This window comes from Typopeltis vanoorti, chromosome 8 (assembly GCF_054136105.1).
Source record: "Typopeltis vanoorti isolate ZY-2024b chromosome 8, IOZ_Tvanoo_1.0, whole genome shotgun sequence".
Classification (NCBI taxonomy): domain Eukaryota; kingdom Metazoa; phylum Arthropoda; class Arachnida; order Uropygi; family Thelyphonidae; genus Typopeltis; species Typopeltis vanoorti.
The window spans coordinates 94,209,920-94,233,966 of NC_143556.1; the positions used below are offsets into that span (position 1 = coordinate 94,209,920).

The window sequence follows — 24,047 nt, forward strand, 5'->3', positions numbered from 1 at the left end:
ACTTAGCAAATGTTTTAAAATAGAAGATGAATTGTTTTTCGCATGACGTGCTTCACCATTGCTGTATGATTTTATGAGCAGGGCTGTACTTATGCACGAGGCTCTAGCTGAAAACCCTGATAAATTAGGGTCATTTAAGGGTTCCAAACAACGAGGAGAAGGCCCTGGAGCTCTAGCGCCTCTGACCCTGCAGGACAAGGGGAAGTACGGTCCTGTGTTTGAAGGATTATGGATTGCGTCTAAGCTGTTGTTGATCCTAGGCGTTTCCACTTCACACTAAAATAACTTTAGGGGTAGCTACAGCAGAGTAGAATTTTCCGAACAGATTTGTTACAAAGTTGGCTCCGAATGATAGTGCTATGTCGAAAGTTAATGAGCTAAAATGGGCCGGTACTGTCATTTTATTGTTAATGAAGATTACACGCTCGCGTGCTTCCTTTTAGATCTGTATGAGCAATGATTGTGATTATACAGCCATATTACTATTATGAAGTGGTGTCCAGTATTTTTTTTATCAATATGCAAATACCATTAAAAGTGAATATTTTGCATTATCAATAGCAGTAACGATTTTGTTATTGTTAATTAATTTTATTTATTAATAACAATAACAACATTAATGTTATTATTATTTATTTGTTTATTTTTGAAGATACTGTATTATTAATTGTTATTCAGTTTTTTTCCCTCGATGTTTGAATTAATGAGTATCTACCGCTAGGTGTTGTGCTGAAATATTTTGGTTCGCGCGCGTCTGTCTTTCATTATTGGTGCCGTGAGGTTGTGTAAAAATGTGTGACGAACAAGCACAGTTTCAATCTATTTTGTTTAATTTATTAAGTGCTGACAATGAAATCAGGACCAAATCAGAAGTAAGTGTGCTGCGATATATGTGTTTAAGTGGATTGAAAGAGGTATATATAAGTTACGCGGTACACTTCAGTCCTGTAAGGCTTAAGAAGTCTATCTTCTAAAGTGCACGTGTTGTGATTACACGCGTCATAGACCCTGATCATATGGTATTTATAGGATCTGTTATGCCTTATACAGATCATTGCATGTTGTTTGTCTGCTCACATCACATATTGTAGGATTCGCTAAGTGTATTTGTAAATTAATTCATTATATTTGCAATGATTTGTAGTTACCAATACAATTCGGTCAAATTCCAAACCGTGGAATTCTATTCACAAAGGTGCAGTAATATGTGTGTGTGTATATATATATATATATATAAATAACGCGTCATAGACTGTAATCATATGGTATTTATAGTATGACTTATGTTTTATAGAGATCATTGCGCGTTGTTGTTTGCTACTTTCTTCATATATTGTCGGAATTGCTGATATACCACAAACTGGCTAGTGAATACATTCGTCATACAGAAACGCACCGCCAACGTAATCTCCCCCCCCCAAGCGTTATTATTATTATTATTATTATTATTATGACACTTCCAGGGAGTCCAAAGACTCATCGAGGGAGAGTGTGCCAACAGCATCGAACGATTTGATCTTTTTCCAACTACTAATCACGCTCAGACTTGCTTAACTTTTTGCGAGCCATTAGTAGCAGAGGCGTTACCAATTGAGCAACCATTATATACACGAAGAAGAGAGTGGGTGAAAGAACAGCACCCTGGGGTACTCATGCATTGGGGGGGGGGGTGAAATCTGAGGAGAGTAAGTTGTCCACCACAACATGCAGAGAGCGACCAGTGAGAAAATTGGCAATCCAGTTGAGGAGTGGGGAAGGCGGACCATAGGATAGCATGGGATGAGTAGGTCCTTGTGCCAAACTCAATTACTAAACGACATTGTAAGGATTATGTAGCCCATCATAGGAATTGAGTTTTTGTTTCTTATTCTGATGTAGAGGCAGTTATCACATCATAAAAAAAAAAAAAAAAAAAAAAAAAAAATGTGCTGCAATTTTTGAAATTTAAGGTTCATTACTCTAGTCTTCAGTTACCATAGATGATATGGGGGTGCAAGAACAATGGGTATGATGCATGTTAAAGAAAACTTGAATTCTTTTTTCAATAAAAAAAAACAGCAAGTGGGGCAAGGAAAAGTCCAAATGGAAAATTAGTGAAATTGACTTATCCTCAAAAACAGGCAAAACATCTTTCAGGACTGTTCTGATATCAGCATCTTCACTATCAGAAGTGACAATCGTATGGTATGCTGTGAGATTCAGACACATTGCCAAAAAGAAAGTACTAAAGCAAAACATAAATGGACATAAACACAATGTTAAAAAAGAAACATTCCAACATGAACTAAACAACATATTTAAAAATTTTAATATAGATGACTGCAGATCCATTGGAAAGTAATGTCATTAATACCCAAAGTTTTTGCAGTGCTCACTTGAAATAGTTGGTATCACAGAACAGATAAAATTTCTGAAAAAATAAGACAGCTTGGATTCAATTTTATTTGTGTGATAACCTAACAAATACAGTTGAATGCACTGAATTCTACAAAGTAATCTAGAGATATGTCAAGAAAGAAATAAGGAAATTCAATTGTAAACTAATACAACAAACAATTGAAGATAACTCTCCTGTAAACAATTGATGAACAGCAATAAACAAATGGTTGCAGTTAAACTGTGAGATGGGAACATAACCATGGATATGTTATATCAGAAAGGATTGAAGAATGTTATTTGATATAATAAAATGACAAAGCAATTAAAAAAGGCAACGGTGAAATAACTGAAGTACCTCAAATTCTACCATAATAAGGTATAGTTTGGATGCTCCACATAAGAAGAGTTTGCAAAGTCGAAAAGCTGCAGAGTCATAGCTAAACTTCTAAAAGCAGTTTGGGGAAGTGATTTACAGAACCTTGGTAAAACTTTTTCTCTCTGTCTGAAGAAACTGATGTACCAAGAGCATGGGAAAAGGCTATCCTTGTTTTGATACACAAGAAAGGTGAAGTAGAAGACTATCAGTGGTTTACGAGTGCTTACAAAAGTCTTGGCTCATAGGTTTTGCACATCTCTGGACCTTGCACGTCCAAAAGAACAGGCAAGCTCTCAAAGTGGCTTTTGAGAGCTTGCCTGTTCTTTTGGACGTGCAAGTCTAATAGCACATTAGACCATATTCAAGTTGCACAACAGGTTATTAAACAGTGTAATGAATACCCACTACCATTATGTCTTGGTTTTATTGATTATGAGAAACCTGTGATTCAGTAAAAACTTGTGCAATACTTAAAGCATTATGAAACAAGCAAGTGGAGGAACCATGTCTGGACTATTAAATGCACCAATGAAATAGTAACAGTTCATTTCAATGGAAACATCTTTACTCTAGAAATGTAGAAAGGCATAAGACAAGGTTACACAATATTTCAAACTATTCACAGCATACCTAGAAGAAATATTCATAATGATTCGGAAGAAAAATGCCTGAAGATAAATGGAAGTTACTTAAGCCATTTGTGCTTTGCATATGACATAGTTATCTTTATCTCAAGTCCACAGGAATTAGACTGATATCTGTGAACTCCATGTTGCTAGCAAAACAGCTGGCTTAAAGATGAATCTAAAGACCAAATATGTACAACCATTAATGAATCACTGATGTTGAAATTGAACAAGTCAATCATTGCATATATCTAGGACAACAGATATTATTAGTATTCAAGTATCTCCATCGAGCCAAAGGAGTCATTGTGGGAGATCCATTATTCCTACAAATACTTATCATATCTGTTAAATTCATTCACTGACGAAGCACTGACAACCACCTCTGCAACCCATTCACCACCCTACAAGCAAAAAAAAAAATCTAGTCTTAACACCCTTGCTAACCATGCCCTTACATAATTTCTATGGGTGACCCCTCATTCTCTCCCTTCTTGTCATATACTGAAAAAAAGTCCTTAGTGTCAGTCCTATAAATCTTTAACAACTTGCATGTTTGTGTCATGTCTCATCTTTTTCACCTACGAGCTAGTTTTTGAAGCCCATATACTGTCAATCTGGTCTCATAGAGAGCATTTTATAGATTTGTAACAATTTCCATCACCCAGCTCTGGATCCTTTCCATCACTCCTGCCCAAATCTGTGCACAGTAATCCAGATGTGGTACTATATTGGGGGTAGCAATAACTTCTCTATTTGTTCTTGTTAGTGTGTTCTTTAGCTACCATGTAATCTGATGTGCTGTTTTCACTTTCTCAACATGCCCTCTAACCTTCAACTCTCTGTTCAGTCATCTCTAGTCCCTGGCCTCATCAGTTTCCAGTTCAATTCCATCGATGTAATTCACATCTTGTGATCTCGTCTTCGTAAAGTGCATCACCTTACACTTGGCCACATTAAAATGGCAGCCATTACCTTTGTCCTTATTGCTAGTTGATTTAAGTCTTCCTGCAGGATCTCTGCATCACTTTGATTTACCATTACTCCTCTCAGTTTAACATCATCAGCAAACAACTGAATATTTCTTTTCAAATTATTTCCTATATCATGGATATGCAAATTAAACAACAGAGGACCAAGCACTGAGCCCTGTGATAGGTAAACTACTGATCACCTTCCTTCTCCTGGACTCAGGTCCTCTATAAACCACTCAAAACTTCTGTTTTGCTAGGATTTGGGTGTAATCTTCATTTGCTGAAGTATTCATCTAGGACTGCAAGGTCGTTTATTAGCGTATCTTCTATTGTAGTAAAATTGGTCTGGTGGTTAGAGCAATGTCATCAGTGTACCAAAATTTCTTGGAGGCTGTATTAGGCAAATCTGCGATGTATAAGTTAAAAAGGAGGGAAGCCAGAACTGACCCTTTTGGTAGTCCATTATCCAGTGTTCTTTGTTTACTTTTGTTCTCGTTCATACACACTTGGAACAGGCGGTTGCTTAGTATGTTATCGATTAGTTTTGCTATTGTTCTGCATGGGACTGCACAGAGCAACTTGCAGACTGCGCCATGCCTCCAGACTGTATCATAAGCTGCAGTAAGATCTACAAAGGCTACAGCTGTTTTCCTGCATTGTTGGTAGCCTACCTCTATACGTGTGGTGAGTGACAGAACCTGATCACAGCAACTTTGCTTATGTCTGAATCTGGCCTGTTCCACTGGGACTTGTTTTATTATCTTAGGGGCAATTCTATTAAGGATGAGTCTTTCTAGGAGCTTATAACAGATGCTAAACAGGGCGATTGGTCGGTAGTTTTCTGGTTTGTTGTTGGTTTTTCCTGGTTTTAAGATGAGTATAATTTTTGTCCTCTTGAACACTTTTGGGAGTCTACCAGTCTGGAGGATGTCAGAGAAAAAGCAAGCCAACCACTGTCGAGCTTTTTGGCCTGTCTTTAACAGGAAATCAGATGAATTCCATCGAAACCTGGAGCCTTGCCTGGTTTCATATCCATTAGAGCAGTGTTAATATCTTCAAGAGTGAACGGTCATGCATATAGAGGGTCTGATGGTCTGTTATTTTTCAAATATGTAAGTTTTCTTTTTATTTGAAGAGTGTGTTGTTTGTCCTTGGTGGTATATCTTGACGTGTTGACAATATGTGATGCATATTGGTTAGGAGAAATAGCTGATTGTTCCCGTGCAGTCAAGGTGCCACTATCTAGTTTTCTTAGAAGGCTCCATGCTTTTCTACTGGAGTGCTGAAAATTGAATCTTTCTGTTATTTCAGTCCATTTCTTCTGTCAGTTGGTGTCAAGGCTGTGAATGTTGAAAGTTTATTTTTCACTTGGTCAGACTGTAATAAATTTAGTTTAATCCTTTATCCAAGTGTGTGCAAACAAAGTTTGCGCCTGAAAGTATCTTCAGGACTGGGGTAAAGTGGTACAACAACACCAGGCGACTCCTTGCAAAGGTGGAGCAAGCTACCAATCTCCCATAATGCAAAACACATCTTGCGGATATGTATAATGTTATGCATTAAATGGGAAGGGGTAGTGGCCTTTCCCATTTATTTTGCATTATGGGAGATACTGAGATAGGAGTGTTGGTAGCTTGCTCCACCTTTGCAAGGAGTCGCCCGGTGTTGTTGTACCACCACTTTACCCCAGTCCTGAAGATACTTTCAGGCGCAAACTTTGTTTGCACACACTTGGATAAAGGATTAAACTAAATTTATTAAAGGCTGTGAATGAGTTCATCTGCAATGTCAGGATCGCCACACTCTAGATATTCTTGATACAATTTATTACTATCATCGTCCCATCCAGGGATATACTCCTTCCGGAAGCCTCTTGGTATGGTCTTCTTACCTACAGCTAAGACACCTCCCCCGAATCTTTTGTAATTACTGCTTGTTGGAGGGATCCAATGGACATATTTGTCAAGACAGGCAGCAAATGTATTCCAGTCGGCTTTCTGGAAGTTACAGCGGGGACGTTGGATGGATCTGACAAGGGGTACTTGCAGACCTACCTCTAATATAATTGGTCTATGTTGGCTTCAGGGAAAGTTGGAGAGAACTCTTCTCGATGTAGATAATTGTTGTCTTGGGTGACGAAGCAGAGGTCGGTTTTGTAAAAGTTTGATAACTTAAGTATTTTTCTTTCTATATAAAAGACTTCATAATGTCTGCTATCGAGTATACAAAAAATCCCCTCATTTCATGTATAATACACTGTTCTTCTTCTTCATGCATATTCCTTATGCTTCCAGTTTTTGTTTCAATCATGAATCAGTAAAAATGAGTTGCCATTAATTGTTGTATTTACTTAAAAACAGTAAATCTTACATACTTCAAATAAAAAGTTTTTGATATCGTGAATTTATTTAAATTAGATTATAGTTATCGTTCCCAATAAATAATTTTTTAATCAAATCAATGCATTAATTTGGTTCAGTATTAACATTACACATCTATCCACTACATGCAACATATGTAATAGACAATCTATTATTAAAAAAAAAAAAACTGTTTTTCTCACTCTATAATTTCCTTAACAAATAAACCTGTAATTATCAATAAGTTAAAACTGGTACAATTTATTTAAATACTGTAGTATATTCAGGTGTAGAATTCTAATATAGTATTATCCTAATCTTATTTCATGGCTCACAGCATGAATTAACTTCGTGTAATTCAATACTTGAGCATTTTACATAATGACAAGGATTTTTAAGACTATTATATAAAAATACCATTATTTTGCAAAGACAAGTCGGATTGGATCATGTGACCGAGTACAACATAAAAAGTGGGGTCTGGCTCCACAGCGAGTACCACCATCTTGTTTTTGTTAATTTTATTACTGTATTTACCTTTGCTATTAAATTATTGTTTGTGGATAATTTATGTAAATTCGCCCTTCATTATGAATAATAAACAAAAGAAAACACAAACTACACTCTTAGTTTTGTGAAATGATGCAAAACTGAAAGTGAATTGCAGGGAACAGGGAGTTTTAATAACACTGAAGGAAGATGAGTCTTTGACTTCATGAGGTCTTGGGTAATAATAATAAGAGTTTTCTTGTACCATCAAATAAAAACAAACAGGTGAGAGGTATTTTTTAAGACAAATGGCTCAAGGAATTCATGTGGTTGTGTTACAAAGACAATTGCATTTTGTAACACCTGTAAAATATCTTGGGGCTGCTGACAATAACTAGATTGTTACATGGTTTTGAAGGACCTTTCAAAGTGGTGGCATTTAAGTTTCATGAAACATTCAGTTCTCACACAAAAGATGCTGTCACATAGACTTGGCGAGAAAACACACCTCTAGCTGCCCCCCCCCCCCAAAAAAAAAAAAAAAAAAAAACACGACCAACAACAGATTCTAAAATGTTTGAACATATTAAGTACCTTTTTACTGTAGACTGTTACATAGCTAAAATTCAGTGAACCATTGACTGATCTCAAATACTTGATAGCCTTTGTATATAAGCATAATATACAAGCAGGTCCAGTAGAGCAATACCAGAAATGACACACCGTGTCAGTTATTGCTAATGTCATTAAATAAGAATTAGTTAAAGGAATCAAAAGACTCATTAGAGAGAGTCTTTTAGACAGATATTTCAAATCAGGAGGAACCTGTTCCTTATATGATTTCTATTTATGAGATACATAAATAAAATCTGAAATGAAAGAGGCATTTGTTTCTCTAATTCCTCTTCAAGATCCAGCAGCTACCTGATATATTAGAGTGAAATTAATAAGTTATTCTTGCCATGGAAGACTTGTAATTGGTTATCTAAAACAATGTGCTAGTAGCAAGTGAAAGAGAGAGAGAGATGTGCTGGATCTTATATCAACACATTGCACATAATTTGAATATTTGACTTTTAAATTCAAAAATTTCAGGGTATATAAAGATGTCCTTTTGTTTCTGACATTGAAATAATAGTAAAAAAAGTATATATATTTTACCAGAATTCACCAAAAAGACTGAAAGAATTAGGAAAAGTAGCAGCCATATTACAATCCTGAAAATCAAGTATCATCAATAGTAATGCATTTGGAGGAAATGGACAATAGAAAATGGGATGGTGTAATATCCAAAGGCTTGTTAAAGAAAATTAAGATATACTGCTCTGCAAGAAGAATCCATTTTCTTTTAGAAATTTTTAACCTTATTCAAACAGCTGTCATCACTGATTTTTCAAAGAGAAACTTACTAATAAGTCAAACAAAATACCATGTAGAGAGTACCTTGAATGTTCTATAAGAAATGAGAGAAGCTCCACAGCTTTTTAAGATAGACATCTGATAGGATACTACATGAAAGACTAGCATAAATTAGAGAATATAGGATTGGAATATAATCCATTGACTTAGATTAGTGGGTGGCTGAGACAGGTGTTAGAAAGTGATATATAGGAGTGAATCTGCCAAAATTAATATGACTAGTGGTGCTCTCCACAGGTCAGGCCTTTGACCATTGTTCAATCTATACTTTATGATATTGAGGACCAGACAGGAGATGCTGATGATGCAAAGTTAGGCAGGGCATTCTCAATGATGCTACTGATGTTCAGCACTTACAAAATGACATTGTTGGATCCTACTTCTTCTTAACACACTTTGGATCCGACATGATTACAATTACGATGTTCTTAACTAATTGATAAGTTGTGAGTTGATTTCTAATTCAAATATAGAGAAAATTTATATTTAAAGACTGCGCCACTCTATATCTGAATTAGTTCAAGAATTGAAGAAAAATCAACCTTCAACTATTTCTCCTTAAAATATATACTGGCCGAGTATATTTGACTTACTTAATTTACCTGCTTTGGTTCGAATATTTTATGAATGGTGCAGTAAAAGAGATTCAGGCAAAATACAACTTTAGATAAACAAAACAAACACTTAATTTTAAAATCACAAATTTTACACTTAAGTTTAAATTAGTAATTAAGATATTACAAACATTTTAACTCCTCAGGTAAATTCAATCATTCAACTCATATAATGGTAAATCTGTTGTCTCTGTAATACAGTCTTCTCACAGTTCCTTAAGTTCCAAATACAACAAAAATTGCAGTAATACCTCTTCACAAACAAACACTTTTAAATATACACTTTAGCTAATTCTTCGCAATAGTTACTGTTAATATAAGGAAATTCTGGGATGAAACTCACACACTTCTCTGTATAGAAATATTAATGGTTGGAATAATCTTACCGATAATTTTCTATCTTCATCTACTTATACACTTTTTATAACTGTAAACACTTTAAACAGTAAACAGCACTCATTAAAATAATTCTTCTAAGCAATAACTGAATTAATCATCGGTCACAATACACATAAACAAACGTTGTTGCATAAAGTACTACTGATCACTCGTGAAATAAGGCAATACACAATAATTCCTTAACATGAGGTTTTATATATGCACAGCTATTCATTCTTCCTGTATTCATTTAATTCTTTAGGCAATATATTTCTAAGCACAGCTAACGGTAAACTTCACTTTACAGCCGCTACTATTCTAGTAACTCCGTGCTTTGCTTCAAGGTTCTGTGTGTCCTTGAAAGGCCGGCCCTGAAATTAAATCTCAATTCAAGTATCTCTAGTCCATTTAGTAGTCACTCAGCTGTCTTCCGTAGCTATAATTGTTATTCTACAACTTATTAGCTAACCGCCTCTCGACTAGTAGACTTTGTTAGCTGCTTGAGTGACTTGCCGACTTGCTATTATCGCACTGTGATTTCCGAATGCCGAATGCTCCAATTCCAACCTAATGCCAATCTCTCTCTAATAAATCTCTAATCTATTTCCCTTTTTTCCAGCGTTCCTCGTTTTTATATCCGTTTTTCCCGCCTAAATTATTCTCGTGATTTCTTTAACTAAAACTCTTTTTAATCAAGTTTTAACGTTCTTCTCCTCACGCAGTGTTCCAACTCGTGCAAGCTATCTAACATACATTTCCATGACAACAAAACAAAACATAATAAAATTGAGCTATTACATAACGTTAAACTTCTATAAACAGGAATAAATAGAGAATATTTACATTTCAATTAATGTGCAGTTAAATTATCAAATATAAATTCTATATTAACATAGAAATAAGTTAAATAGCTTGATAATATTTAATACAGTCTTATCATTATTAATACATATATCTTTGATTAAATAATTAGATATTAGACAAAATTAAAGTAGTTATATGAATATTAAATTGTAAAATAAGTGATTTACATTAAATAATATTTACAAATGTAGCCTTTGCCATGGTGGATTATGTTGGATTCTGAGGAGAGTATTAATAATTTAAATTTCTCTTCATTCAGAATCCAACAACATGAATGAGTTGGAACTATGGACATATGACAGTGGCTGTCATTTCAGCACAAGGGCAAAGTTAGTTGCTCTGAATTGACAGCCATTGATATTTGTCCACTGTTCCAGCACCCATTCAAATTATTCTGTATTTTGATGTGATGAGATTTCTGACATTATGTTATGTTGGTGGGATTATGCTTGGAAACTGATGAGGCTAGTGATCTTGGAGTTATGGTGGTTATGAAGTTATATTTCAGTGGACATATAGCAAAAAATAGCCAATTCAGAGGATAATTATATTGCAGAAACAAACATTGGTATTTAAGGATAAGGGTGATTTGTCTCTTGGTAAGGCCTTGATACTATGCCATGAACTCTTCAGGGTATATTTGGTCTCCATGGTTCTGTGGGAGATGAAGGTGTGAAGAGGATACAAGGAAGAGAGAATGATTGGGTTTATGGAAATGCCAATTATGAGGAGAGATTGAAAGTATGTGGACTGCAGACACTGGTGAACAGGAAAAAGAGGGGTGACATGATAAAGCTGTATAAACATTCTGAAAGGATGTTACAGGTGTGCTGTGAAATTTTTTTGTCATGTGGAAGATGGGTAGAGGAAAGAAGTGCATCTGTGAAAGTTGAGTTTGTGGCAGTTAAGAAAGGGTGAGATCTAGATTTTTGTCACAGAGCAGCAAGTGAGTGAGGGGAACAGTTTGTCTGTTGAAGTGGCGAGTGTCTAGTGTTGAATGCAGCTAGTGTGGGTGATGTATGGCCGCTCTCAATGCTATAAACAATAAATTACACGATAACTACAGCAATTAACTTTAACAAAATGAAAGCGCAGATATTTTGTACTGAAAATAACAGTACATCGTCAGTGTGTAGAAACAAGGAAAAGGGAATACAGGGTATATTCAGCAATCGGTGGTTTACCAATTAAAAACTGTTGCGGCATGCTAGAAATTAATATTAATAAATAATATTATTAAAAACTATTTTTGATGGTTACAAAAAATAAGAATCTCCCAAACTTTTGGGAGAGAGAGATAGTCGTTCCGATTCAGATTTAGCTGATGTAAAAGGGCTTCACAACTTTCTTTGAAAAGGCATTCATATTTAAACCTGCTTCTATGGAGAAGACAAGCTTCATCCCGCTGGATACTGTGTTTAGTGTCAATACTATGTTGTGCCAGACCAGACTTTTGAGGTTTCATGTATTCAATATAATAATATATACAGTAGAATTTGCTTATTGTGATCATGGATAATATTATCACTCGGCTATTGTTATCAAAATCAGTCGTTCCCAAAACACACCATTTAAAATTAATTAAAAATAATACATCCATTATAATCAAAGTTCCGTTTATTGCTATCAGGATTCTCGAATGTTTAGCCTTTTGCATCTCAGAATTCTAAGAAATAAAGCTTAATCAGGAGAAAATTTTACGAAGAACATTTGTCAAAATCTGACTATTTTGTTAATCTTCCATAAATCTTATATCTTCCAGGCAAATACAGGTGGGTAAGCTTAATCTTTTTTTTTCAATCTTAATCCGCAGTGGGGTATAAATACAGTCTAATTGTGATTTTTTTGAGTTTATTTTCGTGCTCTCTTTCACTAAGTGAATTTGACTTTAAGTGCTTGTTAAAACAGCCCTTAGCATTATGGCAGAAGTAAAGATAAAAACATAAAGATTTATCTTTTCAAGAAAAGTAAAGAATTTGAATGCAATGATAAGTTGCCCTAAATGAATCAGCATAGTGCGGCTATACATTTAAAAATTTCACAACCACTCTTGTGTAAGATCTTAAAAAACAGATCAAACATTGAAACTTAAGCTCTTGCTAATGAGAACATGGATTGGAAGAGAGCCCGATCTGGTAAGGATACTCAAGTTGAATCAGCATTAAAAATTTAGTAATGTTCGTGAAAAGAATGCTTCGATTAATGGGCCTTTGATGTGTCAAAAAGCAGAAGTTTTCAAAAACAATGGGCAAAGAAAATTTCACTGCAACTGATGGATGGTTTAACAGGTGGAAAAGCAAGAGAATATTGTGTACAAGCATATTCATAGTAAGGAAAAAAGTCCTGATTTTTTCAGCTGATGTGTGGATTAGAAATGGGCAAAAATTATTGCTGAATATTCTTCTTAGGATATTACAATGCAGACGAAACGGGACTCTATTTTCATGCAGCACCTGAGCATACTTATTTGTTTCAAAATGAAAGTACTAAAGGATTTAAATCTTTAAAAGAGTGAGTGACAGTTCTTTTGTTGTGCTAATATGAAAAGTGAGAAACGAGAGATCCTAGTGATTGGAAAAAGTAAAAATCCTCGGTATTTTAAAGGTGTCAAAAGTTTGCCTGTTGGCTACTGTTCTAGTGCAAATCCTTTGACTAATGACATTTTCAACAATTGATTAGTTAAGTGGGATCTTAAATTAAAGTGAAAAATGGTCTTGTTAGTAGACAACTGCACTGCACACACAATTTATCGTTAAAGAACATCAAAGTAATTTTCTTGCCTTCGAACACTACATTATTAATTCAACCATGTGACCAAAGCATCATACGAGCTTTTAAAGCTTATTATCACAGGGATGTTCATGAGAGAATTATAGCTGAACTTGATTATATAAAAGACCAATCTGATGCAAGCGTAATTGCAAAAAAGATTTCCCTTCTTGAAGCATTGCATTTAGTAGCAATGTCATAGAAGCAAGTCTCAGAGAAGACTATTGAAAACTTCTTCCAAAAAGGTGGATTTGTTAAGACAAATTCTGGAACACCTTCTTCCGAAGAATTTGAATATCTTACAAATGAAATTTTTGATAACACCCCAGACACTATGTCAAAAGAAGAATTTGAAAATTGGTTGGATGTAGATAACAAGTGGTGGCTATAACGACGGTGTCGGAAATATGTCAAGCTGCTTTCGATGAAAACTTTAAACGAATAGAAGAAAGTGAACCTAATACAAGTGTAGAAGAACAAATTTTAGAATTGGTTGGAGGAGTCCAACCAATGTCTAGATGCAAGGAGTTCTACAAATATTTCGTCGCGGTCTGCAACATAGACAAACTTCGAAAGGCATTATGAGTACGAGCAATTTATTCATGAACTACTATATTCAAAGACATGACAGACAACACTTGATAAGTTTTTAAAATAAATTTTATGTTGTTGCTTATTAAAAAATTGTTTATAACAATAAATTATTATGATGAAATATATGATGCAATTTTTTTATATCCTTTGCTTAATGTTATCGGCCGGTGATTGTTATCAAAAAGCGGCTGTCCCAAAGTGATCCCAGTAAGCGGTGTCTACTGTATTTTTAAAATTTACAATATATTTTTTTATAAAATTTAATAAATTCTTTTATACATTTTCTAATTATTAAAATTAATGAAAGTTTTAATTATATAAAATTTAATATATATTTTTAATAATATTATTTATTAAGATTAATTTCTAGCATGCGGCAGCAACATAAACCACCAACTGCCATATATTCATTGTATTCCCGTTTCTTTGACTTATTTTTACACAGATGATGTACTGTTGTTTTCAGTAAGAGATATCTGTACTTTCATTAAGGTTAATTGCTGTGGTTATCATGTAATTTATTATTTATAGTCATGTCACAGGTACCTTTAAAGATTAGACTCTCTCTCAGTGCTTCGTGAACTTCCTGGAGGTCTCTGATAACAGTATCTGTCAGTCTTTTAGTAATGTGCCACAAAAAAAAAAAAAATCATTGTTAAGATTTATCTACAATTAAACAGGTCACTAAAAGTAGTTGTATGTTTAATGAGAGGAAGCTTTATTAACATGTGGAAATTCCTCTTATCTGGAAAAGGTGATAATGAAAATATTCAAAGGGATAAACACTTATTACTGTTCTACGTTCAGCTCTGACATTCTGAAGCGCAATAATCTTACATGCTTTTTTCAATACAGTTCATTAATTTGATCAGCCATTACAGCTACACTCTTGATTCAACACCAAAAGGGATTCCATTGAAAAATTTTTTCTCAAATCCACCAGACAACATACTGGAGATAACTAAACAAGGAAATCTAAAATAAGGCATCCTTGATACAAATGAATTTGATGTATTGGATGTATTTCCAGGAAAGGAAGACATGGACACCATACTTCTGTTCATAAATATGGTCTTCCATACTTTTCCAAAGAAGAAAAATCCAAGACTTAAAAGCAAGACATTGCAAAATCAGAACAATTTAAACCAAAACAGTTTAAAATGAAAACACACAACTCTCATATCTGAAGCACAGATATTAGAGAGGCGTAAACAGAGGGACATAATTGGAATCATTAAAAAATGAAAATTTTACAAACAACTTGACATTATAATATATTAAAGAATGTATAAGCGTAGCTAACATATGATATTATGATCTGTGCATGTTGCATTTTCTTACAATAAAAAAATGTAGAAAAGAATGAACATAAGTTTCCCTAAATAGGCTCACTTGCTGGATTTCACAGTTGTGTTTTATTTTGTTTGGTGTATAGCAGGAACATATTTTAACAACCAGGTAAGAACAGTTATTGAAGGTAACATTGAAAAATTGTGATATGATCAGACTTGTCATTGCTGTCTTCTTTTGTTGGCCATGAGAAAGCTGTAATGAAATAATATATTATTTCAAAAATTATACAAGGAACTAAAAAGTTTAATGATTCTGTTTTCACAATAATTTAAAATAACATTCATTAATTACTCTATGATTGCCACTTTCTTGCACACAGTATGTAACTCAGCCCTCAACTATATAACCAAAAATCAATTATCCAACTCTGAACTTATGAACTTTTGTTCCCTTGTTAGTGTGCATTGACTGGAGGGTGAGATGTTTTAATGGAAATCCCTGATGAGTGTTCAGCAGTTTCCAGCATAGCCAGGATACTTTTCCAGCCAGGATACATGAAAAGTTGTTGTCCTTGTACTGACTGTAATAAGGCTCATCAGAAAAAAATGTAAACAGTGTACTAAATGTCCTTAAAACAAGTGTGAAGTAGCCTTTGTGTGGAAAAATAAGTCTTTTAGCAGCTGCAGAAGCTATGGGCTGAGATGTGCTTATGCCAGGAAAGACTGGAGGTGTTGGCCATCACAAGAAGGGATATCTTGGTATCATCAGAAATTAGAGAAGTCATGTAATATCTTTTTCTTGCAGTCAGTTAGACAGGACTGAATTGTGGTAGCACTGAAGCCTGTCAGTATTTATTATTATTACAGTAACATCCATAGAGTCAGTAGACTCATTGTGGGAGGGGGCCCCAATTATGTTTTTTTTTTATATCACTCACACATGAGAGATAACAGGGCCTCCCATGTATTGAAAAAAAACTTACTCTGCAGCTATTCTATAAAATTCCTTATGTTTCTCATCATATTCCATCCCTTCCATTTATGAACCAGTTTTTATAATTCACAAAGCTTTTGTATATGCATTCCACAGACCTCACAACATCTTGCTCACCTGCCTTCTCCATCAGTTCCTCATCTCCAAGAAACCCAGTTGATTAAATTTATGCTTGATAGTCCGGTCCATTGGAGCTTTATAACGAGGATAATAACTTTCTTATTTATGCTTGTGATTGTTTTGCCCACTTCACTATATGTTACCTACACTTGAATTCCCTGTTCACTATCACTCAAATCCCTGTCATTTATTTCTTCCAGTGCAGTTCCATTCAGTACAATTACACAGGCAGCAATCTTTTCAGCCCAAACTGTATAACATTATACTTTGCCATATTGAACTCACTGCCTATTAACATCTAGATGTGGGAAACATGGTTTCCATATGATCTAACCCGTAACCTATACAGTAATACTCCCCTTTGTGATGATCCTCTCATATGATGCTTTTCATTTATGACTAGTGCCAATTTATACAATGCTACATTTGCCCATATGACTATTCTTGTGACACGATGCTGCTGTGAATATTCGTGCACTCTATTTACATTGTTGCTTGCTACATCAGTGTTTTGTTGGAAATTATAAACTAAAATTTTATTGTTGTTAAATAAAATGTTTAAAAAAATGGCAAGTAAAATTCGAATTAAGGGTGCAGTTACTCCAGTGAAAAGAAGATGTACATCTATTTCATTGGATACTAAGATTAAAATGATTAAGTATTAAATTAAAATTATTAAATTTAGTAACAGTGGTGTATCCAACACAGAGAGGCTGCAGCCTAGGCTTACCTTACACTATTGTTGTTTCATTTGTTAAAAAGAAAGATAAAGTTCTAAGTGAAAAGTGCTATACTACTTAATTCTACAGTTACCCATAAATGTAACAATCTTATTGCCAAAATGGAAAAACTGTTACATTGATTACCAGACTAGCTGGTGTGTTTCCTTAAGCCAAGCTTTTCAGAATAACTTTTTCTTTTGTTTGCAAAAATTATTCTAAATTTTTTGTTTGTATATCTCACATAACTAAATGCTTTATGTTTCTGTATATTTCTAAATATTATGTTTATATATCTGACATAGTTAAATGCTTTATTTATGTAATTGTGAAATCGCAGATATGTTACTGCTTAAAAACATTAAATCATTGCATGCATCAACTGCATGCGGAGTATGTATGTGGAGGGGAGGAATACAATGAAATTTGCTATACAATTGGCAGGATTCATGTAAAAAAATATTAAAAAGTGTGCACTGGATATTATCTTTTGTTCATTATTTTAGTCTGTTGAAATCTTCATCTAGGATCTCTGCTTCAGTTATTTACTGTTGCTTTCCTTACTTTAGCAAACTGAATTGGCTGATCTGGGACAAATGCCACTCATTCTTCAACTGATAGAATGAGTGGCATTTGTCCCAGATCAGCCAAAATTCATGTCACATTTTAATCCCACCTTGGACTTGGATGTTATTATTTATTATTATTACTTATATGGGCATGCTATGGAGTCAAAAGACTCATTGCAGGAGACCCACTCGATCCATTAACAGAATACCTATCATATATCTCCTTAAACCTATTCACTTTTGGGATTTCACATCCACCTCTGGCAATCCATTCCACTCTCCAAGTACAAAACCTAGTCCACACACACCCTTACTAACCACACTCTTAGATAACTTCCAAGTGTGTCCCCTTGTTTTCCCCTACTTCCTATGTATTGAAAAATTTCTTCTGTCAATCTTATAGAATCCTTTTTGTAATTATAAGTTAATATCATATCTTCCCTCTTTGTGCCTGTCAACTAAACTCCGCAACCCACATACCTTCAGTTTATCCTCATAGGAAACATTCCACAGATCTGTCGCCAGCTTGGTCACTTGTCTCTGAATCCTTTCCGCTATTTCTTTGATTTCCAAGAAATCCAGGTGACCAAACCTGTGCACAGCAGTCAATATGTGGCCAAATCATAGCCTTATACAGAGAAATAATAACATCCCTATTTTTAGTGTGTTCCTCAACATCCAAGTAATCCTCTTAGCTATTTTGCCACCTCTTGCAATATGTCTTCTGAATTTCAAATCTCTATCCACTATCATCCCTAGCCATACCAATTTCCTGTAAACTAGTACCATCGGTATGACATGAAGTGCATAATCTTTTCATCCCAAAGTGCATTACTTTACATTTTACAACGTTGAATTGACAATTATTATCCTTTGCTCACACTGCCAATTTATTTAAATCATCCCTTAATATATCTACATCACCTTTATCAACTATTGCCCTCCCTAGTTTTGCATCATTGGCAAACAACTGAATATCCACTCAACTCCAATAGTTGCTCTCATTCACCTTGGTTCCACTCAACCATACACCACCCTCTGATGTCTATCAGCCACCTCACCTGCCATCCATGCCAACAGCCTCATATCCATTATTGTTTACTCAATGGTTTCCATGTGGTATTCTGTCAAATGTGTTTGCAAAATCCAGCAGAATCATGGTGTAGCCATTTCCTTTATCCAATTCTGCTGTCATCATATTATGAAAAGTGAATAAATTACTGATCACCTTGTTTATATTCCTTCCACAATGCCTTCATTTTTTTCAGCTCCTGCTTTATATTGTTAGTCATTCACTTAATCCCTACTTGATTTATCCTCTTTACCCTGGGTATGCACTCTGATACTGCCTCACTCAAACAATCCTTGACCAATTCCCATGCACTGATGACATTCATTCCATGTAGTTTCTTATGCCATGACACTGCTGTAAGTTGTCTTCTAAGTTTTTCATAATTGCTAGCTTTGTAGTTCTGCATAAACCCTTTCTTGACTGAAATTTCCACATGTTGAGCAACCTCCCAGGAAAAGACTGCATGGGCACTTTCGCTGATCGGAGATAGTTGTTACTGCAGTTATAGATAGATCTTCTGATGCCATTACTAGATCTGACACTCAAATCCCCTGGTCCCTTCCATTACATGCTGTTTCAAGTAATTATTCCATAGTAACTGTATAAATTCCATTTCTGCCATGTGCCTGCCCTTTCCTCCTTGCAATCTGTATCTCCCTAGTTGAAATCTTCAATGATAATTGCTTGGCTACACTTTGTGTTAATCTGCTTATGCATGTCATTCACATTTCTGGACTCCAAGCTATAGCAGCAAACAACAATATATTTTCTCCTATTGGCTTCTATCTCACACCATGCAGCCTCAAATGAACCATTTCAATCAGATCTGCAATCTTCTTTAACTTCTATTTTTGTCGAAGTTCTTCAGCTATCATTAATAATACCCCTCCTTCTGCCCTATTTCCTCTATCAAAGAAGATAGAGGAAATAGGAAAGAGGAAACCATGTAGTTACAGGGATATCCATTACATTCTATCCTTGTAACTACATCATTCTCTGACAACCAGTTCTTGATGCCAATAATGTTTGGCCAAGTTGAGATGACCAATCCCCAAACTCCTCTCCTTTATTTTGATACTTTGGGCATTTGTGTACATGCATATAATGTCCTATAATATCAAGGCAACAGACTCACAAGTCTTAATTTCTTACTCTTCATTTTTGCTTCTTCTAACAACTCTTTTTCATATCTTCTCTTGTTGCATATTTCTCACCTTTCAAATCATTTTTTGTCTGCCAAAACACAATTAACTCGTTCCCTTTTTTCTTCTGCAAACTTGCAGGTTCACTAACATCCTTTATCTTCGCACCTGGAAAACATGCTTTCATCAGTTTCTCATTAAGTATACCTCTTATCATAGAATTCCCATATAATACTATCTCTTTTCTCCCATTTTCTTGCTTTTATGCTTTTCCCATTCACTCTTTCTTTCATTCTCCATCCTTCTGTACCACGGCAATCATTTCTCCAGTCGCTCAAGGTCATGTTTTGCCCCATGAAGGAGTCCGTGTAAGTTTGCAGTTTTTTGCTGTGCTTGCATCTTATCATCCACTTTATTATTTTCAACCACTGAAACTCTCATTTGTATTTTGTGCATTATCATTCACTGCTTCCACTACATTCTCCATGACACTGGCAATACTGACATATCCATAATATCAGTCACTTCATCCTTTTGCTCCTGACCCAACTCACATTTCTTATACTCGCTTACAAAACATTTCTGGCAGATATTCTCGCTGTTCTTGCTCTGATACCACAAATCATTTACTCTCTGCAACGAATACATTTAACACATGTTACATCACACTAAATTCCACATGTTGATGTCATTCAGCATCGATGTCTTGGTCACCATTTTTATTGTATGCATTACTGCTATAATATTAGTTGCCGGCCTGGTTGGCCGAGTGGTTAGCATATCCACTCTCCAGCCAAAAGGCTGCAGGTTTGAATACTGCTATGTATTCAAATATATGTAAACAATATATGGGCATGGACATTTGTGATTGTCTGTTGAAATACTAATGGTGGTAGTCGGCGATAGATGGCATTGGTGTAGTTGCGGTTTGTTGAAGTTGGTGGATTGAGTGGTAGAGACGGAGAGTTGTGGAGTGGGTATCCTCCCTCGATGAGTCTTTGAACTCCCTGGAGGTGTCACGTAATAATAATAATAATAATATTGCATAATAATAATTGACTAAACAACACCTTTTAACAATGGAATCAAAAATAAACAAAATACTACCAATTATATATAACAATCACTATTATCTACTAAAAATAATGACTTATCTGAGTAACGTGTACAGCAGCTGTGGAAAACAAGGACGATGCTACTCCCCCCCCCCACATACATGCTTATGCAGTCTTTAGGTAATTTTCACAGCTGGTTTGAATCCTACACAACCACCACCTGAATCTCGAGCAGGGTTTCCTAATTATCTAATCCTTAACCCTAACTCTTTTCCTGATTATCTAGTTCTCTGTACTTAATGTAAAATATGTTTACAACTTTTTGTGGGTGGGATTCACATAAAAAAATATAAGCTCAGCTGTAGATATCAATGATGTATTGTTACATCTGTCATAATCACTAACAAATGAAATTTTTATTGTACTGAAAGATTAACATCAATTTTAAAATTAGTTCTCGGATTTTTGGAAAGCCATAAAATTTATTCATATTTATTTTGTGTATGCATGTGTTCATTCTATTTTATGCATACATATGTATATATATTCTTAATTTTTTTTTTTTTTTAATTATGCTATACTGTTGTGTTTTTTTCTAGTTCATATTTTATTTTTACAGCAATTATATGATACCATTCCTGTGGAAAACAAGATAATGTTTTTACTAAATTCTCTTTCGAATAATGGAAATGCTGAAGAGGTAATTTTATTTTCATTTATTATATTGATTTTTTTTAATAAAATATTCTTGTTTGCTGATAGCTGAAGTATATTTTTATGGAGCTAGGCTATTTGAAAAATGCATTTATGTGTAATTATGAACTGTATAATAGCTACCATTACGCAGAAGATCTAGTAATATTTTCCATGCATTAGTTCAGTGTTTCTCAAACTTCAGATATCCACGTACCCATTCTTAAATTTTTATTATTACTAAGTACCCTGTTATCAAATAAATAAATAAATAAAGTATATTTCATTGTAAATGTGTATTTTATTTGAATTTATATGTTCATGTAAACAAAAAATATGATTTATTTTTAATAGAACAAAATTTGGAATAGGTTCCTCTTCACTTCCCGTCCAAGAAAATCCACATTTTGTTACATGCCACATGCGGCATGTTGTTTACCGCAGGGAGCGAGTTACTATTGCCAGGATGTGAATCGTGGCGATATTGATAATGATGCATAGTCGAAAATTGCCACGTACCCCTTGAAGACCTTTCGTGTACCCCCCCCCCCGGGGGGTACGCTTACCACACTTTGAGAAACACTGCATTAGTTATTAACTGTGCAACACTATGCAATGGAATAAAGTAGTCTCACCCTCACCACAGCCCTTGTATATAGCATTGCAACAGGATTATTTACATCTATACATTCTGGATTTGTCTAGTGGAGATAGTGGGATGCTTGATGAAATATTTTAAAGAATGAAAAGCAGTGAAAAAACATGCATTTTGAAAAAAAATGGGGGTCAGGCACAGTATTTCATTTTGTCAAACAGCACATGTTGTGGAAGTAGATGCATTACCTAAACTTGTAGCAATAGATGGAATCTATTAATACTAGAGTTCATTATTAACATTAATTAATTGAAAAAAATTCTCTAAAAGAGACCTTTACCTTAATAAAGTCCATCATCTATTATGGTATTCATATATAATTATGACAAAATACAGCAAATCTGCACTGAAAAATTTTTAGTTTTAAAATATAAATATGAGCATGAGCATTTTTATAGATGAATGGACCAGTAATAGAAACAGAAGTTTCATGAACTTCCACATATTTTACAAGAAAGGTTCATTAAATGTTGGTCTAATAAGAATTCCCAATACTTGTTCTACACTATTCTTTAGTAAAAGAAAGATTGAAGTCCTTCAAGAGTTGTTTTGAAACAAATATAACTGGAACTAGTATTGATCATGCTACAGTTATGGGTAATTATTGCCAACTCTTCAACAGTTATGTTACAAGTATGCACCTCATTGTACTGTAAGAAGTGTTTTATGTCAAAAAAAAAAAAAAAGGTAGTAGCAGTGCAATGATAGTAATAAAAGTGAAAGAATGATGATATGGTTGAATCTACCGTAGTCATAAAGAAATATTACATTACACTACATTCTCATAATGTAATATACTTTACAGCAGCAGCATGGCTAGATTTAAGCATACTAGACAAGGAGTTTAGTTCCTTACATCATTACAAGGAGTGGCATACTGCCTTATTCCAGGTGTGACAATTTCAGTAACTTGGGAAGTTTTTATTTCACTTGGTTACAAAGTAAACTGTACTTGACAAGAAATTATATTCTTGCTTAATCCTTTGGACAAATACAAGCAAATAAAATTTGCATGCGAAGTATTTTCACAACTAGACTGCTTATTTATAGAGGCTGTCAATTTCACATCAGGTGCTTTGGTATCCTTATAATGCAAAGCATAATTCCTTGTGTGTGTGTGAGAGAGGGTTATTACCCAGACTAATATTGACATTTATTGAGGTCTCATCAGTAGGAGCAAGACCAAGAATGATATTAAGGTTAACTGATAACTGTTCTAGCATGATGGAATGATTGGACATTTTATTGCATCTACAAAGAATTGTTGGATTAAGGATGATTATCGACCACTTGGATTGCCCATTATGGACTGTTGATAGTAAGTTTTCAAATCTCTGGTAGTGCAGTTTTTTGGGTGTTTGTTATGAGATATTTATTGCAGACTACTGATAGGGTATAGCCCACGTGAGATTTGAGATATATATTGAGCTTTTCGTCACCTATGTTGGGCTTCTACCAGTGAGTTAAAAACACTTACTTGTTCAGTATGGTTTTGGGACATATGTGTTTTGCAGGACCATGTTCACTGTGATCTACAGCTTGGTAGAGTAATGCACTAAGATGAATAGCAGCATTTGCAGAGGATTTTGCAGCTCTTTTGCATAGGAAGTTTTTATCTCAAAGATACTGACTTTTGTTGAACACTTTGTAAACATTGGTTTTGGATTGTCTGTTTGTTAATGTTTGAATCTACTATGTAGGTGAGCCATACTTCAGAACCGACCTGATCAGCATCTTGTATAGGAGATATCAAAGTTGAATTCATGCAGAAATCATAATTTCCTACATATGAGGTACAGTGGTACCTTGGTTTGTGAGCATAATTTGTTCGGGAAACGTGCTCATAATCCAAAGCACTCGTATATCAAAGCGAATTTTCCCATAAGAAATAATA

At 34.6% G+C, this 24,047-nt stretch overlaps 1 protein-coding gene across 1 annotated transcript in view; it reads left to right on the top strand.

Moving 5' to 3' along the window:
• Window positions 1-758: 758 nt before the first annotated feature.
• Karybeta3 (karyopherin beta 3) overlaps window positions 759-24,047 on the top strand; it is a 348,737-nt gene continuing 325,448 nt past the window's right edge. The window contains exons 1-2 of the mRNA XM_090396827.1: window positions 759-872; window positions 21,425-21,505. Coding sequence (XP_090252953.1) covers window positions 792-872; window positions 21,425-21,505 — 162 coding nt within the window. The 5' untranslated portion in view covers window positions 759-791. The remainder of the gene's footprint in view (window positions 873-21,424; window positions 21,506-24,047) is intronic.